The sequence below is a fragment of the Marmota flaviventris genome, chromosome 3 (assembly GCF_047511675.1).
Source record: "Marmota flaviventris isolate mMarFla1 chromosome 3, mMarFla1.hap1, whole genome shotgun sequence".
In the NCBI taxonomy this organism is placed as follows: Eukaryota; Metazoa; Chordata; class Mammalia; order Rodentia; family Sciuridae; genus Marmota; species Marmota flaviventris.
The window spans coordinates 163,301,710-163,317,540 of NC_092500.1; the positions used below are offsets into that span (position 1 = coordinate 163,301,710).

At 39.6% G+C, this 15,831-nt stretch overlaps 1 protein-coding gene across 7 annotated transcripts in view; it reads left to right on the forward strand.

Moving 5' to 3' along the window:
• The first annotated feature begins 2,111 nt into the window (after positions 1–2,111).
• The window catches only part of Ints10 (integrator complex subunit 10), a 32,269-nt gene continuing 18,549 nt past the window's right edge, over positions 2,112–15,831 (forward strand). For all 7 annotated transcript variants that reach the window (XM_027926897.2, XM_071610553.1, XM_027926900.2 and 4 more), the window contains exons 1-9: positions 2,112–2,318; positions 2,834–2,901; positions 3,828–3,931; positions 4,625–4,764; positions 6,821–6,902; positions 7,387–7,527; positions 9,205–9,376; positions 10,973–11,142; positions 12,400–12,533. In XM_027926897.2, the coding sequence (XP_027782698.1) occupies positions 2,190–2,318; positions 2,834–2,901; positions 3,828–3,931; positions 4,625–4,764; positions 6,821–6,902; positions 7,387–7,527; positions 9,205–9,376; positions 10,973–11,142; positions 12,400–12,533 (1,140 nt within the window). In that variant the 5' untranslated portion in view covers positions 2,112–2,189. The remainder of the gene's footprint in view (positions 2,319–2,833; positions 2,902–3,827; positions 3,932–4,624; positions 4,765–6,820; positions 6,903–7,386; positions 7,528–9,204; positions 9,377–10,972; positions 11,143–12,399; positions 12,534–15,831) is intronic.

The following is a 15,831-nucleotide window of genomic DNA, read 5'->3' on the forward strand; positions in this document are numbered from 1 at the left end:
TTAGCCAAACTTTGCCATTATTGAGGATACTAATGAAACAGAATCAAGTTTTTTAAAAAATGTGATAAAGGGGAAGTCTTAGAGATTTCCATAACTTCACTGGTTGGGTGGCTCACACCTATAATCCCAGCAACTTGGGAGGCTAAGGCAGGAGGATCACAAGTTAGAGGCCTGCCTCAGCAATTTAGTGAGACTCTTGTCTCCAAAAAAACAAGAAGGGGTAGAGTTTGCTGGAGATGTAGCTCAGTGGTAGAGCACTCCTGGGTTTAATTCCCAGTACTCCCCCCCCCCAAAAAAAATCCATGTCTTAAACAATAACAAAATAAAAGAGCTTAGATATTAATGGATTTGACAGCACTGGTGCTTTACACGATATATGCTCTTCTATGTCTGCACTTTTTGATACTTATGTCTAAATTATACACTAATTCACCACAAACAGAATTATTTATTTGTAAATTACTAGAATTAGTAAATAGATATTTTACATATTACAATAAATAGTAATATATTTATTAAAAATATTTATCTTTGCATGTAAGTACACAGCAATTTCCATTTTCTACTAAACACTTTTTTTCATGTAAGTACACAGCAATTTCCATTTTCTATTAAGCAAATCAGTTTGGAATTCTTTCTCTTGGTTTCCCGTGGCAGTCAGTGACAACAGAAGTTGATGCAATTTTGTACATGAAACTTGGATCAAAAATCTAATATTCAGAACTCACTTTTTGGGCACATTCTTCCTATTCACCAAATGAATACCGCTTTCTCATCAGAGCACATAAATTAATATTTTTCCTTCTCTCAAATGTAAAGGTTTGGTGAAAGTGACATTGATTTTGTTCCAGGGGTCATAGGCCAGAAATCTGCCTCTTGGGTTCCCAACTAATCATGTCAGTCCATTCCAAAAACCAAACAGAAAAAGTAATGGTGGGAAACATGAAAGGAACTTTAATCAGTATAGCTATACTTGGAAGACAAAGGGCTGTTTCCAGCCCTATCTTCAGGGATACTGACATAAACTTCCAGATTGCACAGACAAAAGGAACCAGAAATACCCAGTCCCAGCAGCCCTGTTAAAATAACGTCTAGTTGATCATTATCTCAGGATCCATCAGGCAGGTGATAAGAAAGTTGCTGTTGCCAGGGAGTGATTTCAGCTCACCACAAGACTTTTATGGACCCGACCTGCAGTTCCTGAAATCCCATGGTGACTCAAAAGTAAAGCAGACAGACACAAATGTTCACATTTGCAGACTCATGTGAAGTCAAGAGTTTTTTGGTCTTGTTTTGTTTTCTAAATTAGTAAAAACAACCTGTAAATCTTGGTTGGAATTCTGGCTAGAGAAGATAATTTAAATCGTGTCACTACTTTTCCCTTGATCTCGCACATCTTCGTAGCTCTCACAAGCACCCAAGAAAAACACTTTCCAAATGTCAGCTGTTCAATAAATGCATGGGTGAATCAGAGAATAAAGGTGAAAAAAGTCTCAAAACGTGGATGGATTTAGGAAATATAAAGAAGCACCAGACCAAACGCTCCCAACGCTCCTCCCCTCCACCCAGTCGAGCCCCAGGCTTTTGCACGGCTAAGCCGGGAAAATAATTCACGGCTCCGGGGTCCGGGGAGGCTGCAGCACCGGCTTGGGCTCAGAAGCTCCTGCGCAGTCCCGCTCCTTCCCGCCTCTCCGAACACCCCCCGCGTGTCCTCTCAAACTTCTTCCCAGTCTAATCCCCGGATTTTAGGCCTCAGAGGACACCTAGTCACCTCCCATCCCTTGTCTGCTGGTCCCCCGACTCCAGCCGATGACCGCGGAAGAAACGCGGAGGAAGCCCAAAGCCAAGTAGCTCCAAGTTGCGGGCCCGGCTGCCGCGCATGCTCCCTGACTGGACCAGGGTCAAGCTGGAATCCCCAAGAATGAAATCCACTTCTCCATATTTTGAAGGTAACCCTGCAGAGTCGGTGACCAGACTCCAGTTTCACGGGAGAGTAAACCTGGCCGTCCCGGAGAGCCGACCTCAGGCGGCTGCTCGCAAAGCCCGGAACACGCTCCCGCTCCACTCCGCGCGCCTCCCTGCGTCTCCGGACATGCGCAGTGGCTCCCCGCGGCGGCGGCGGCTGTAGCCAAGTCTCCGGGCCGGAAGGTCCGGCGGTGTTAGGCCGAGGGCTCGCTCGCTCCTGGGTCATGTCGGCCCAGAGTGACAGTGAGTTCCTGGTGCAGCGAGCTCGGGAGCTGGTGCCGCAGGACCTGTGGGCCGCGAAGGCGTGGCTGATCACTGCCCGCAGCCTCTACCCCGCCGACTTTAACATCCAGGTGAGGTCTGGGCCCGCGCGGCCGTCCGCGCGGCCGCCCGCGTGGAGGTGTGAGCTCCGCGCCCGGCCGCCCCGCCCGTCGCACTCCTCCCCACCTCCCGCTCAGCGGTCCGCTCGGTCCACACCCCTCCGCGGCGGAGCCCTCTGGAGGTCGGGCTGGTTGGGTCGCCGGGCGGTGTGGTGTTGCTCTGAGGCTGCACAGCACGGTTTCGCCCCTGGAAGGCCACTCTCCCATTCATTCATCCCAGTGGCAGCCATTTGCTCAGCGTCCCTTACTTTCGAAACGTTATCCCAGTGAGTCCTGGGAGCTGGACGGGTGGAAGTGAGCCCAGGGTCACGCTGCTCAGCCCTGGGCAGGGCTGCCACAAGTGTGGTCCCGTGTCACCAGGTGATGCTTTGCTCTCGGGCCCTCCGTTGTCCCGGAGGGGACTCCTTGAAGGCCCACCAGGGAGGCTGGAGGTGATGTGGAACCTGCCCCGGCACTGGGTGGTGACGGGGGCCTGCTGTGTGTTGCAGTATGAGATGTACACGATCGAGCGGAATGCCGAGAGGACTGCCACCGCCGGGAGGCTGCTGTACGAAATGTGAGTGAGCATCACTTACTGAGCGTTTGTTTGTGTGTGTGAAGTGGGAGTTGGGGAAGATTACTTAAAGTTCGTCTACATCGCTGGTACCCAGAGCTTACTTAGGAGTCTTTCCCTATTGCTGACATGCCTTCTGCAGAGAAGTCATTTTATTCGTGTTAAAAAACTTCTAGCCACTAATTTATTTTGGGAATAAATTATGAATAATATATAATAAACATGTTCATTGCAAAAGTTCAAACAAAACTTAAGTGATAGAGAATAAAAAGTGAAGTCTCTCCTAACTCAACCAGAGTTAAGTTTTGTGTGTGTATCTGTACACCTAGACATAATACATATAAATGTTTTGGGGAGGGAGAGGTTACAAAAGTGAGGTTAAACTATTCAAATTCTGCAGCTCGCTTTCTTCTTGCATTATGGATGGAGCCCTTTCTATGACAGTATGTCAGGATTCTCTTTATTGTTTTTTGTGCCTGTGGAGTATCTCATAACCACTCCTTTCTTCTTAGACATTTAGATAGTTTCAAGTTATTTGAAATTTTGTTCAGAATATCAGTAAGTAATTTCGTATTCATTGGAAGAGGATTCTAAGACATATTTTCATAGTTAGAAGGCATGTATATTTAAAATTTTAATCCATTACCAAATTGCTCTCCAAAAGGACTATCCCAGTTTTTATTTCCACAGATGTATAAAAGTGCCAGTTTTCCCACATCCTTGCCAACAGTGGCTATTATTAATCTCTCTCTCTTTCTCTCTTGTTTTCTGTCTTCTTCCTTTTTTTTCATATCTTTATTTTTGTTTGTTTTGCCATATCTAAGTATTCTTCTCAAATAAAGAAAAATGTAAAGTTAATATTCTTACTTATTTTTTGGATACTGTATAAAATCTGACATTTTAATTTAATGTACATATTTTAAAAACAGGTTTGTGAGTTTCCCAGACCAGCCGGTGGTATGGAGAGAAATCAGCATTATTACATCAGCATTAAGGAATGATTCACAGGATAAACAAACCCAATTTTTAAGAAGTAAGAATGGAGTAATATTTTAATAAGTTATCATTTATGGAATACCAAATCATATGTAGGCATTTCACTAGAAAGTCACATCTGTAGTATTGGTATAAAACACATATGTTTTACTTTTGGCAACTAAAGTCTGTAATGTCACTCAGTCCCTTGAATATTTTTAGATCTCTTTAAGTTTAGTATGTGGAGCTATAAGTGAGACAAGGAAATTTATATTTTTAACACATTTTATAGTAACCAGAAAGTATTTGTAGACCTATGCAAAACAAGAGAGGAACTTTTCATAACTTGAAATTAAAAAAAAAAAAAATTCCGTATTACTATAGCCAATCAAAGATTTCAAATTCAAGATAAAATATAAAGTAGGTGTTGAGGTCATTTTAACTGAAACAAGTGCATATTCTTTGTCTCAACCTGCAACAAGCACTGTTGTGACTGTCCACACATACCATTCTTGTGCTCTGGATTGAGTAAAGCCTCCAAATGTTTTATCATATTTCAGTAAACCTCTTGTTCTAAATACTGTGGAGTTCCAAAGCCTACCAGGTTGTAAGTGAAACCTGACTATTTGTTCAGTACAAGAAATTGCCTTACTTGGCTATTGTTCAGTACAAGAAATTGCCTTACTTAACATATTTTGCTTCAGTATTTTCTCTCTGGAAGACATTTTAAAGGTAAATTTGTTGTACCCAGGTTTATTTGAAACCCTTCCTGGTCGGGTCCAGTGTGAAATGTTACTAAAGGTTACGGAACAATGCTTCAACACATTGGAACGATCAGAAATGTTGCTCCTTCTTTTGAGGCGCTTCCCTGAAACAGTAGTGCAACATGGGGTAAGATTAATTCTTTCCTTTTTCTTAAGAGAAAATAGAACTGATTATTGACAGATAAGTCAGTATATTTAGGAGCTACACTGTGTATTATACTAACGCAGAGAATCCCAGGAGCTCTGGATAAGGTAGACTTAAATCAAGAGTTTCTTTGTAAGTAAAGCTAAAAGGCCATCACTGTTGGCAAACGTTAGTTACACATTTTTAGGAGTTGTCTTATCAGTGTAAGGAAATAGACACCACATTCTGACAGTAGTATTTACTTATAATATTTACAGTGTTTGAATTTAAGTGAGAGCCATAATTCCTGGTCTTAACAGAGATGTTTTTCATGTGTTTCTGCCCTATTCTTGCCACATCTGTGATAATTATTGAGTGCTATTGGAGGCATTGGTTAAGTGCTAGGATTTCCTGAAGAAACCAAATCTTAAATGTTTCAGTAACTTCCCACAGCCCGTGAGTAATCAGGATTCAAACCCTTCATTCTGGTCATTCAAACTCTATTGGTTTGTCCTTCCAATGCCGTCTTTCTGGTTTCTGCCCCTGGTTAACCTTTTGCATACTTCCTTGTATTTGATTCTAGGGCTGCCATTATAAAGTAGAAATGGGGTGTCTTAAAACTCAGAAATTCTCCCACAATTCTGGAACCTGGAAGTCCAAAAGCAAGATGTTAATGGGCCATGTTTGCCCTAAAGATTCCAGGGAAGAGTCCTTACTTCTGATGGTGTCAGAGATCTTTCTCATGCCTCAGCTAGCAGTTGCATCACTCTCCTTTCTGCCTCCATTGTCATGTGGGCTTTCCCTGCTCTTCTGTGTCTTTCTCGTAAGAACACCAGTCACTGGAGTTCTTGCCTATATGATCAGTATGACCACATCTTATTTCATTATAATTACAAAGACACTATTTTCTTTAAAGGTAAAACATATAACCATGCACCTCATAATGATATTTTGATCAGTAATGGACTGAATATATAATAGTGGTCCATAAGATTATACTACCTAGTGACTATATAGCCGTCTTAGGTTGTATAAATACAATCCGTGATGTTCACACAGTGATGAATTTGCCTAATGATGCACCTCTCAGGCCATATCCCATCAGTAGGTGATGTCTGACTATATAAGGTCATATTCTGAGGCTGCGGGTGGATATGAGTTTGGGGGATACTATTCAAATCATTCTACTCCCTGATCATGACTCTAACTTTTAACCTTCTGTGTAGTTTAATATTTTGCATTATTCCACTTCTACCATAGAGCATTCCAGTATGGTTGCAAGAAAGATAATGCAAAGATCTTGGTGGATTTTGATAAAGGACTCTATTATACTTGGGCAGCGGTGATGGAAAGATGGCCTTAAAACTCAGACATTTCTGTCTAATCTTGCCCATTCTGAATGACTGGCTTCTCCACCAAACTCTTGAGAATGATGATTTTTGTCCTTCTCATGTATCTGGATATAGAAAATAAAGTTAGTTTCTACAATTCTTAGACAATCTGTTCATCTAGCCAGGCATGGAGGCAGATGGATCCCAAGTTTGAGGCCAACATTGGCAACTTAGCAAGACCCTTAGTAACTTAATGAGACCATCTTGAAAATAAAAAATAAAAAAGAGCGGGGATGTAATTCAGTGGTAGAGCACTCTTGTGTTCAATTCCCAGTGCAAAAACAGAAAATCTATCTGTATTATTCTAACTCCAGTTCCAGTGCTTCCCTAAAGTTTCTTTAAACAATCTATTAACATTTTAATTTTGCTAGTTTAGTGGGGAATAACTGAGACCAGAGTGGTGAAGTAATCAGTTTAACTTGGCCTTCTGGGTTGTGTTGCAAATGTATCAGAGAAGTTTAACTATATAAACTGTGTAATAAAATACATACTTTTTTTTTTTTTTTTTTTTTTTTTTTGTGGTGCTGGGGATTGAACCCAGGGCCTTGTGCATGTGAGGAAAGCACTCTACTGACTGCGCTATATCCCCAACCCCCATACTATTTGTTCATGTAATTCTGACATCTTAAACTGCACACATTTAAATGGTTAATTTTATTTTGAAACAGTTTGGCCTTGGGGAGGTACTTTTAGAAGCTGAAACTATTGAAGAACAAGAATCTCCTGTTAACTGCTTTAGAAAATTATTCGGTAAGAAATATTGTATTTTGTATTACTTCCTTGGGGTGAGTAGAGTATGGTGGGATAGGTCATTTATGGAATGCAGAGGAACTCTTTGTATTATTAAATTCAAGTCTTAAGTTTTTTTTTTTTCAATCCAGAAAGCATTTTAAACAACTTTTAGACTTTTAGTTTGTAATATTTGAACTTCTGAAAGAATATGTGCAGCCTTACATATAAGTGAGAAGCAAGATCATAGCTATCTGAGTCCACCACCACCCAGTGTGAGTGCTGAACCTTTTCCCACAACTTTGGATCTGCTTGGGCATTTTTTCACTGCCTCCTTTCACTAGTATCCCTTTGCATGGCGATTTTTAAGTAAGTGTGCCATAGGGGTTTTCCCATATGTTTTAGATGCTACATTAAATGAGCTCTAATGTGGATTTTGTTATTGCCAGAACCCTAAGGTAACTAACAACCTGATCAGTTTTTTCTTATTTTTCCCCTTCCACAGTTTGTGATGTCCTTCCTCTAATAATTAACAATCATGATGTTCGGTTGCCTGCCAATTTATTATATAAATACTTGAACAAAGCAGCTGAATTTTATATCAACTATGTCACTAGGTCTACTCAAATAGAAAATCAGCATCAAGGTAAGTGGGACTATCCTGCAATTTTATTTAGACAGGATTTAGTAACATTGCAACTTCAGAAATCCCTTATCAATTCGACTCCTGACCTATGAATGCATATAGTTTGACAGTTTTTCTAAAGGATGTTATCAAGAAAACAAAATATTACATTAAGAAATGACATGTTTCAAGAACCATTTCTATCCCTTGATCAAAACATTCTAGTTGCTGACCTGTAACATTAATGCACTTAACTCTTATAGGTACCACAGCTCAAAATTCACTTCCTTCTTAGACCAGAGGCCAGTTGAGATTCACATACACAGTCATGCATTGCTTAGTGATGGGAATGCCTTCTGAGAAATGTGTTGTTAGGAGATTTCATGATGCAGACATCAGAGAGTGTATGTGCATGAACCTAGGGGGCACGGCCTGCGACACACCTAGGCTGTAGAGTTGAGCCTGTTGCTTCTGGGTGCTAACCCTGTGCGGTGTGTTACCACACTGAATACTGCAGGCCAGTGTAGCACAATGGGAAATATTTGTCTAAATAGATCTAAATGTAGAGAAGATCCAGGGACAGGACTGTACACTACTGTAGACTTTATAACACTGTACACTTAGGTTACACTAAACTTATAAAAATTTATAAATTTATAAAAAATGTATTACTGAAGTAATAAATTAACGTTAGTTTACCAAAAAAAAATTTTGTGTGTGTGTGTAGTACTGGGGATTAAACCTAGAAGGTCTCTACTATTGAGCCACATCCCAGACCCCTGTTTTTCATCTTTATAAGCTTTTTTCTGTTAATTAAAAAAAAATTTTTGCTACACGGGCTGGTGCACACCTGTAATCCTAGCAACTCAGGAGAATAAGGCAGGAGGAAAAGGCACCCTCAGCAACGGTGAGGCACTAAGCAACATGGTGAGACCCTGTCTCTAAATAAAATAAAAAGTAGGCCTGGGGGTGTTGCTCAGTGGTTGAGTGCCCCTGAATTCCAATACCTGGTACCTCCTCCCCAGTTTTTTTTACTATGCCACACACACATACTAGCCATGGCTACGCAGAGTCAGGATCATCCATATCACTATTTTGTACGTCCACATCTTGAGCCACAGGAAGGTCTTCTAGGGCAGTAGCATACATGGAGCTCCCAGCTCCTACAGTAGCGATGCCAGTGTTATTTTGGAGTCCTTTCTGAGGGACCTGCTGGAAGCTCTCAAGGAGTTGTCACTCTTTTCAGAAATATGTCCATGGTACTTTGCTTATTTTTTCCCCCCATTAGATTTCCTTTTAAGTAGAAATCACACCATGATCTTTTCTCTCCATTAATGAAACCCTTTGGGTATTGGTACCCATGTTTTCAAGCCTGTTAGGGAACTTGTTGAGGTCTACAAAAGCTGCTAAACCTTTCATTGTGAATTTTATTGGGGGTTCTTGCAATTTCCTTTTTTCTTATGTCTTCTTCAGCTCATGTTCACTAGGTAATAGGAGTTTTTCAGCTCCATTTAATCCTGCGGGACTGCTGTTGGGTGAGCAGTCCATCACTGACCGAAGGTGACTGTGATGTGTTGGGGTTCTGCACTCTGTTCTTTTGAATGAGGAGTTAGACCTTTCTTTATGAAGTTACTGTTTATTACATAAATAGTAAGTAGTAATGTTAATTGTAGGCTACTTTTTTTCCTCACATCTCAGGTGCCCAAGATACGTCTGATTTAATGTCACCTAGCAAACGTAGCTCTCAGAAGTATGTAATAGAAGGGCTCACTGAAAAGTCATCCCAGATTGTGGACCCTTGGGAGAGGCTGTTTAAAATTTTGAATGTCGTTGGAATGAGATGTGAATGGCAGATGGATAAAGGAAGACGGTAATAATTTATTTCTGAAATTGCCTATCAAATTTTTTGATTGTGTAATCTTGGGATCCTTGTTAAAAAAAATTACTTTTCTTTTTTAATTCCTTTATTTATTTAATGTGGTGCTGAGGATTGAACCCAGTGCCTCACATACCATGGCTCAAACCTAGAGCTTCATGCATGCTAGGCAAGCACTCTACCATTGAGCTACAGCCCCAGCCCTCAAAAATACTTTTTAAAAACTAATATAATGCATAGGTACACTTATTTGGGGGAAGATTTTGTAATATTTAATATTTATGCAAAGAGTGTGGTTTTTCACTTTATTAAATGACTCCTAGTTGAAATATAGACTCATAAAGAGATATTGAGTTTGAAGCTTTCCATGATAGTTCAGAGAAAAGAAAAGTTACTTGACATGTGTCTGTCATGAAACCTTGGTCTGATTGTTGCCCTAATTCAAAAGCAGACATTTTCAGACTACAAAAAATAATTTTAATATGAATAAGACACTTCTTAAAAGAAGAAATTCAGATGGACATCAAATTTGTGAAAAAATGCTGAACTTCATTAGCCAGCAGGAAAATGCAAATCAAAACCATAATGAGCTATCACCCCAGTTAGAATGGCTCTTATGAAAAAGATAAAAAATAACAAATTCTCATTAAGATGTGGAGAAAAAGGAGTCTTATACACTGTTGGTGGGAATGTAAATTAGTGTAGCCACTATGGAGAACAGTGTGGAGATTCTCCCGGAAGACTGAAGGTAGGAATGCTGCATTGATCCATCTCTTCCATTTCTGGATATTTTATCCTAAGAAAATGAAATGAGCATGTCAGAGACAACTGCAATGTCCAAGTTCATTGCTTCACTATTCACAATAGCTAAAATGTAGAATTTACCTAGGTGCCCAGCAGATGAATTTGTATAAAGAAATTGTGTTATTTATATGTCATAGAAGATTATTCAGCTTTAAAGAAGAATGATATCACTTGTGGCAAGGGATAGAATTGGAGGACTAAGTGAAATAAGTCAGATACAAAAAGACAAATTTCACATATTTTCTCACATTTGGGTGTTGAGAAAAATCAATTAGAATGTATAACAGTGATTACTAGAAGGTAGGAAGGGTAGAAGAAAAGGATAGTAAGAGGTTAGATTACAGCTTCCCAAACACAGTTAGATAGAATTAAAAAGTATTCTACTGAATAGTGGAAGCACAGTAGTTTACAACAAGGTTTTCTTTCTTTCTTTCCTTTTTTTTCGCGGGGTGGGGTGCCGGGCAAGTATCTTATTGCTGAGCAGTGTTATCCCTAACCCCACAACAACTTCTTATATATTTTATGAATAACTAGAATAGAGAAATACAAAGGCTCCGAACCCACTTGGTTATAAAGGAGTTGGAAACTAAATTATCCTGCTTTGATCAGGACAGATTATACAGATGTATTGATACATACCTATAGGAGATGCCTTAAATATGTATATTAAAAAAAATAACTTAAACAGTTGCATTTGGTAAATGTAGATTCTATCAGAGCCTTTCTTTAGACCTTTTGCTGAGGAGTTCAGATAACTGATACATTTTATCATCCTCTGTCTTTCAGAAGCTATAGTGACATATTGCATAGAATGAAGGATCTCTGCAGATACATGAACAACTTTGATAATGAAGCACATGCAAAATATAAAAACCAAGTGGTTTATTCTACTATGTTAGTCTTCTTTAAGAATGCATTCCAGTATGTCAACAGCATACAGCCATCTCTCTTCCAAGGTTGGTTTACCATCTTTTTTTTTAGAGTTTTCTAAAATACTTGTTTAGTAGGGATGGTGAGGAGGACACAGCTGTTTACTTTCACCTTTGTTTTTGGATCCAGAAACTGTAGAGTAGTACTTGTGCTCTTTGTGGCTGGTGATTTATTTTGACTTAGTTTGGCTTAAGTTGGTAGTTTTTAATGTAATGTTTTATTTAAAATTCCTATGTCAAGGATTATAGTGGTACTTGTAAAACTAAATAACAAATCACATGTCACTATTTTGAAAAAAGAGCAGATGTAGCAAAGAATTCAAGCAGAGTGGATCTCCCTGGGAGTAATGTTACCCTCCAGAGGACATTTGGCAATGTCTAGAGACATTATTTATTGCCACAGCTGGGTAGGGAGGAGTTGCATCCATTTACCTATTAGCATCCAATAGGTAGAGGCCAGGGATGGTACCAAACATCCTCCAGGTCACAGGACAGCCCAAAAGGTTAATAGTGACAAGGTTGAGAAACCCTGGTGTAAGTTATTTGTCCATATTTTGACTGAATGGTGTGGATTAAATTTACAAAACAAAGTTTACAAAAATTTACAAAGACATTACCATAGGCAAAGATTTAAGTGAGATGTTAAATAATGTGAATTAGTTCTAGAAAGTTTGAAAAATAGAAATAAGAAGGTAAAGTCACCCACAATAATTTTACTTTTGTGTATTGCCTTATAGTTTTTCATGTTCTTATTTTGTTTGGAGTTTATAACCATATGTGTAGTTTTGTTATCTTTTTATAGTAATTTTATGACTCATGCTTATTGTAAAAAAAAAAAAAAAGTTAAGAAACAAAACAAATACAAAGAGGAGTGACCACTTGCTTTCATCAGTGAGAGAGAACATTTATCAACCATTTAGTTTTTTCCTACCTATATATACTTGTTTGTTCACCTATTCAGGATCACAGTGAACAAGTTTTATTTTGTTTTTTGTTTGTTTATTCATTTTAAGAAATGATACTTTTTAAAATATGTTCTAATTAGTTTTACATGACAGTAGAATGCCCATGATACGGCATACATAAATGGAGTATGACATATGTACATGCATGACTATATGATGTAGAATCCCACCATCATATAGTCATGCATGTACATAGGGTAATAATGTCTGATAAATTCTAATGGGCTTTGTTTTGTGTGATGATTGCCACACTTCAGCTAATATTAAGTATCGTTTTTCTTGGATGTTTTTTACATTTGGTGTTTTCCGCCACCCATAGGTCCCAATGCTCCAAGCCAAGTTCCCCTGGTTCTTCTTGAAGATGTATCAAATGTGTATGGTGATGTAGAAATTGATCGCAATAAACACATACATAAAAAGAGGAAACTGGCTGAGGGAAGAGAAAAACCCATGGTAAATCCTTTTAGATACAATTAACAGTATGTGTTTATGGTTTGCTAGACATGAATTTTGTAAAATATGGTTTCAGAACTCAATTGATAAAGCTTATTTGTTCTTTTAATTATACAGTATAATCATAGTATAAATGGGGGGTCTCACTGGAGACAATCTTATTTCCAAGAAACATTTGGCAATATCTAGAGACATTTTTAATTGTCACAGCTATGCTCTGGTTGGGGAAAGGTTGTTAATTAGTTATCATCTAGTAAGTAGAGGCCAAGGATGGTGCCAAACATCCTCTAGCTCAGAGGACAATCCAAAAGATTAATAGTGACAAGGTTGAGAAACCCTGTTATAAGTTATTTGTCCATATTTTGACTGGATGGCATGATTTTAATTTGTGAAACAAAGCCAAGATGACATTGCACTTGGAGCAGGGTGCTATAGTGGGTACTGGCCTCAGAAGGGCAAGGGCCAAGGTGTAGGAGTACTCTGAACAACTCACATGCAATCTAGGAAGGCTTTCATGGAGGAGCAGCATTGAAATCTGCCTGTAAGGGTGTAGGATTTTGTCACCTGGAATTGGGAGGTAGATTTTGTTGAGAGAGGACCATGTGCACAAAGACACAAGAGGCCAGAGAATGTGAATTTTCCATCTTCTAACCTAGCTAGGCGGCAAGCCTATGCAGGACAGCGGTTTCCTTTTCTTAACGATAAAGTCACTAGTGAAGGCCAGTGTGTACAGGAAAGTGGAGAGGCCCTAGTTCAGGAGTCAGCACACTTCTCTCAGTGGTCAGGTAATAAATATTTTCAGCTCTGTTGTTATAGTGCAAAAACATCGATAGACAATGCATGAACAACCACCATGGTTATGTTCCAATAAAACTTTATTTACAAAACAGGATTGGTCTCACAGATGGCAGTTTATTAATCCCTGCTGTCGTCAAAATGCCCAAAGGGAACCAGGAGCCTCACCTATTTTTTTCATTCCTCTTCCCATATTTTCAATTTCTTGACTCACATTTCTTAGTCCTTGAGTAGCGCTTTTGAGGATCCTGGGTATGATGAGAAATGTGCATTAAGGTTCCATTAATTCAAAGTCTCTAAAGGCTCTGTAATAAGAGGGTGGATTGGAGCCAGGAAGACATAAAACTCTTCTGAATTCTCACAGGTTAATAACCTTTGTTATATTTCCTCTCAGAAATATACAAACAGTTCTGCAGATTATTTGAGGTCTGACCATGAGCCCCAAGTTGACAACTCTTCTTACCAGGTTCTCTCAGATGCCCTGTGTCTGCTCTTTCTTTCTTGCCTGACATTCCTGGGTGGGGAGATCTCGTCAGTGCTCCTTGATGCCTTATCTAGTGCTTCATGAAGACTTCACACATCCCTTTCTCTCATGTAGGAACAGGTTTTATTACTGGTGTTAAGTAAAAGTAACGACTTGTCTCCATATAATTCAGTATTTAACAGCCCCAAACCATCATTTTCTCTCCTTTCTTGCCATTCGCTGTTCTGGTTCAAACCAACAAAATTTCTGTGCTAGACAATCAGTGGTCATTCTGTCTCCCATCTTGCACCCTTGCTCCCCACAGCCTCTTCTCTACCCTGCAACCAGGAATCTTTTGAAACATGAATCAGATATCACACTCCTGCTTTACAACCTCTGACAGCTTCCTGTGGCACTGAGACTAAAGCCAGAGCTTGCAAAGCCCTCCTGAGCGGGCTCTTCCTTCTGCAGCTGCACCTACAGTACGTACTGGGTGCCCTCACACCTGACCTGCCTCCCAGCCTCATCCCTTGTCCAGGCTGTGCTCTGTGATTTTCTCTCAGTTCCAGGCTGGAGCCTTGTCACTAAGCCCCAGCCCAAATGTTTCTCCCTCTAAAGCCTCCCCTGAGCACTCATCTTAAGGAACTGCCCAGTGGTTTCTTTTTTATTAACTACTATCTATTCTTATTTATTTATTTTTTGATTTCCTAGCTGTGTCCCTTCACTACAGCACAAGTTCCATGGGGCCAGGGACTTTGTCTGGTCCACTAGCGCCCTGGTGGGCATCAGTGGATGTGTGGTGAAAGAGTAAATTCACATAGATTTGGGCAGTGCTCCCCACCTGGTACACGCTTGAGTATGTCCCCTGCAGTTAGGAGAACTGCTGCTTCAGCACATCCCCTTAGAGCTTCAGAGGGTGCTTATCATCTCTAAAGTAATTTCTCAAGATTTTACAAACTATTTGGAATTCCATATAATTCCCCCAACATCTGGAGTCCTCCACAAATTCCTGGTCTCATTTGGAGTCAGAAATGTTTTTTATAAGTTGCAACAGTTAAAAAATACACAGCATTCATGATGTTGATATTAGATTGTCACTGCTTGGGAATAAACAGGACCCTGAAGAAACAGTATACCTGAGAGAGAGGTTTGACTTGTGGAAGGACACATGTCAGTCCTGAGGGAGAGCACAACTGGCTGTTCCCAGGGTACTGGTGACCATTGCATTCTCTGCAGCCCATTCTCTTCTTTGGCTTTATAAGCCTTGAGATGAAGAGCAAAAGAAGTAGAACTCCGACTTGTAAATCACAAGGATGTTACTGGATAAGCATATACAAATTTCTGACCGAACACCTTCTACGGGAGAGTGGAGGTAACCAGGGTGGCCCTGGAGAGGAGTTATGAGTGGCGCGTTTCTCGGACAGAATGTCTTTGGGGGCTTGGATTTTGAATTTTTTCATACTACATGACTGTTATTTAGGAAGCAAATTAAATAATGTCACATATTTAGGGGGAAAAGTGAATCATGAAGCAAGTACTATTTAAGCCATGTCTCTAAATTGAAGAATCCAATTTTTTGGCTTTTATAAAACTGGTGTTTTGAAATTATTGGAAAATAAGACTTTATCATCAAAAAAATTTAATTTTAAGTCAAAGCTGAATATGGGCTGGGGATGTGGCTCAAGCGGTAGCGCGCTTGTCTGGCATGCGTGCGGCCCAGGTTCAATCCTCAGCACCACATACAAACAAAGATGTTGTGTCCGCCGAAAACTAAACATAAATAAATAAATAAATAAATATTTTTTTAAAAAAAAGCTGAATGTAAGAATATAAAGATGACATTTTTAAAATAAAGCTGTATTGTTAAATTTAAAAGATTTTATTATACTCATAGAATATTCTTTTTTTAAATGAGAGAGAGAGAATTTTTTAATATTTATTTTTCAGTTTTTCGGTGAACACAACATCTTTTTTTTTTTTAAGTGGTGCTGAGGATTGAACCCAGTGCCCCGCGCATGCCAGGCGAGCGCGTTACCGCTT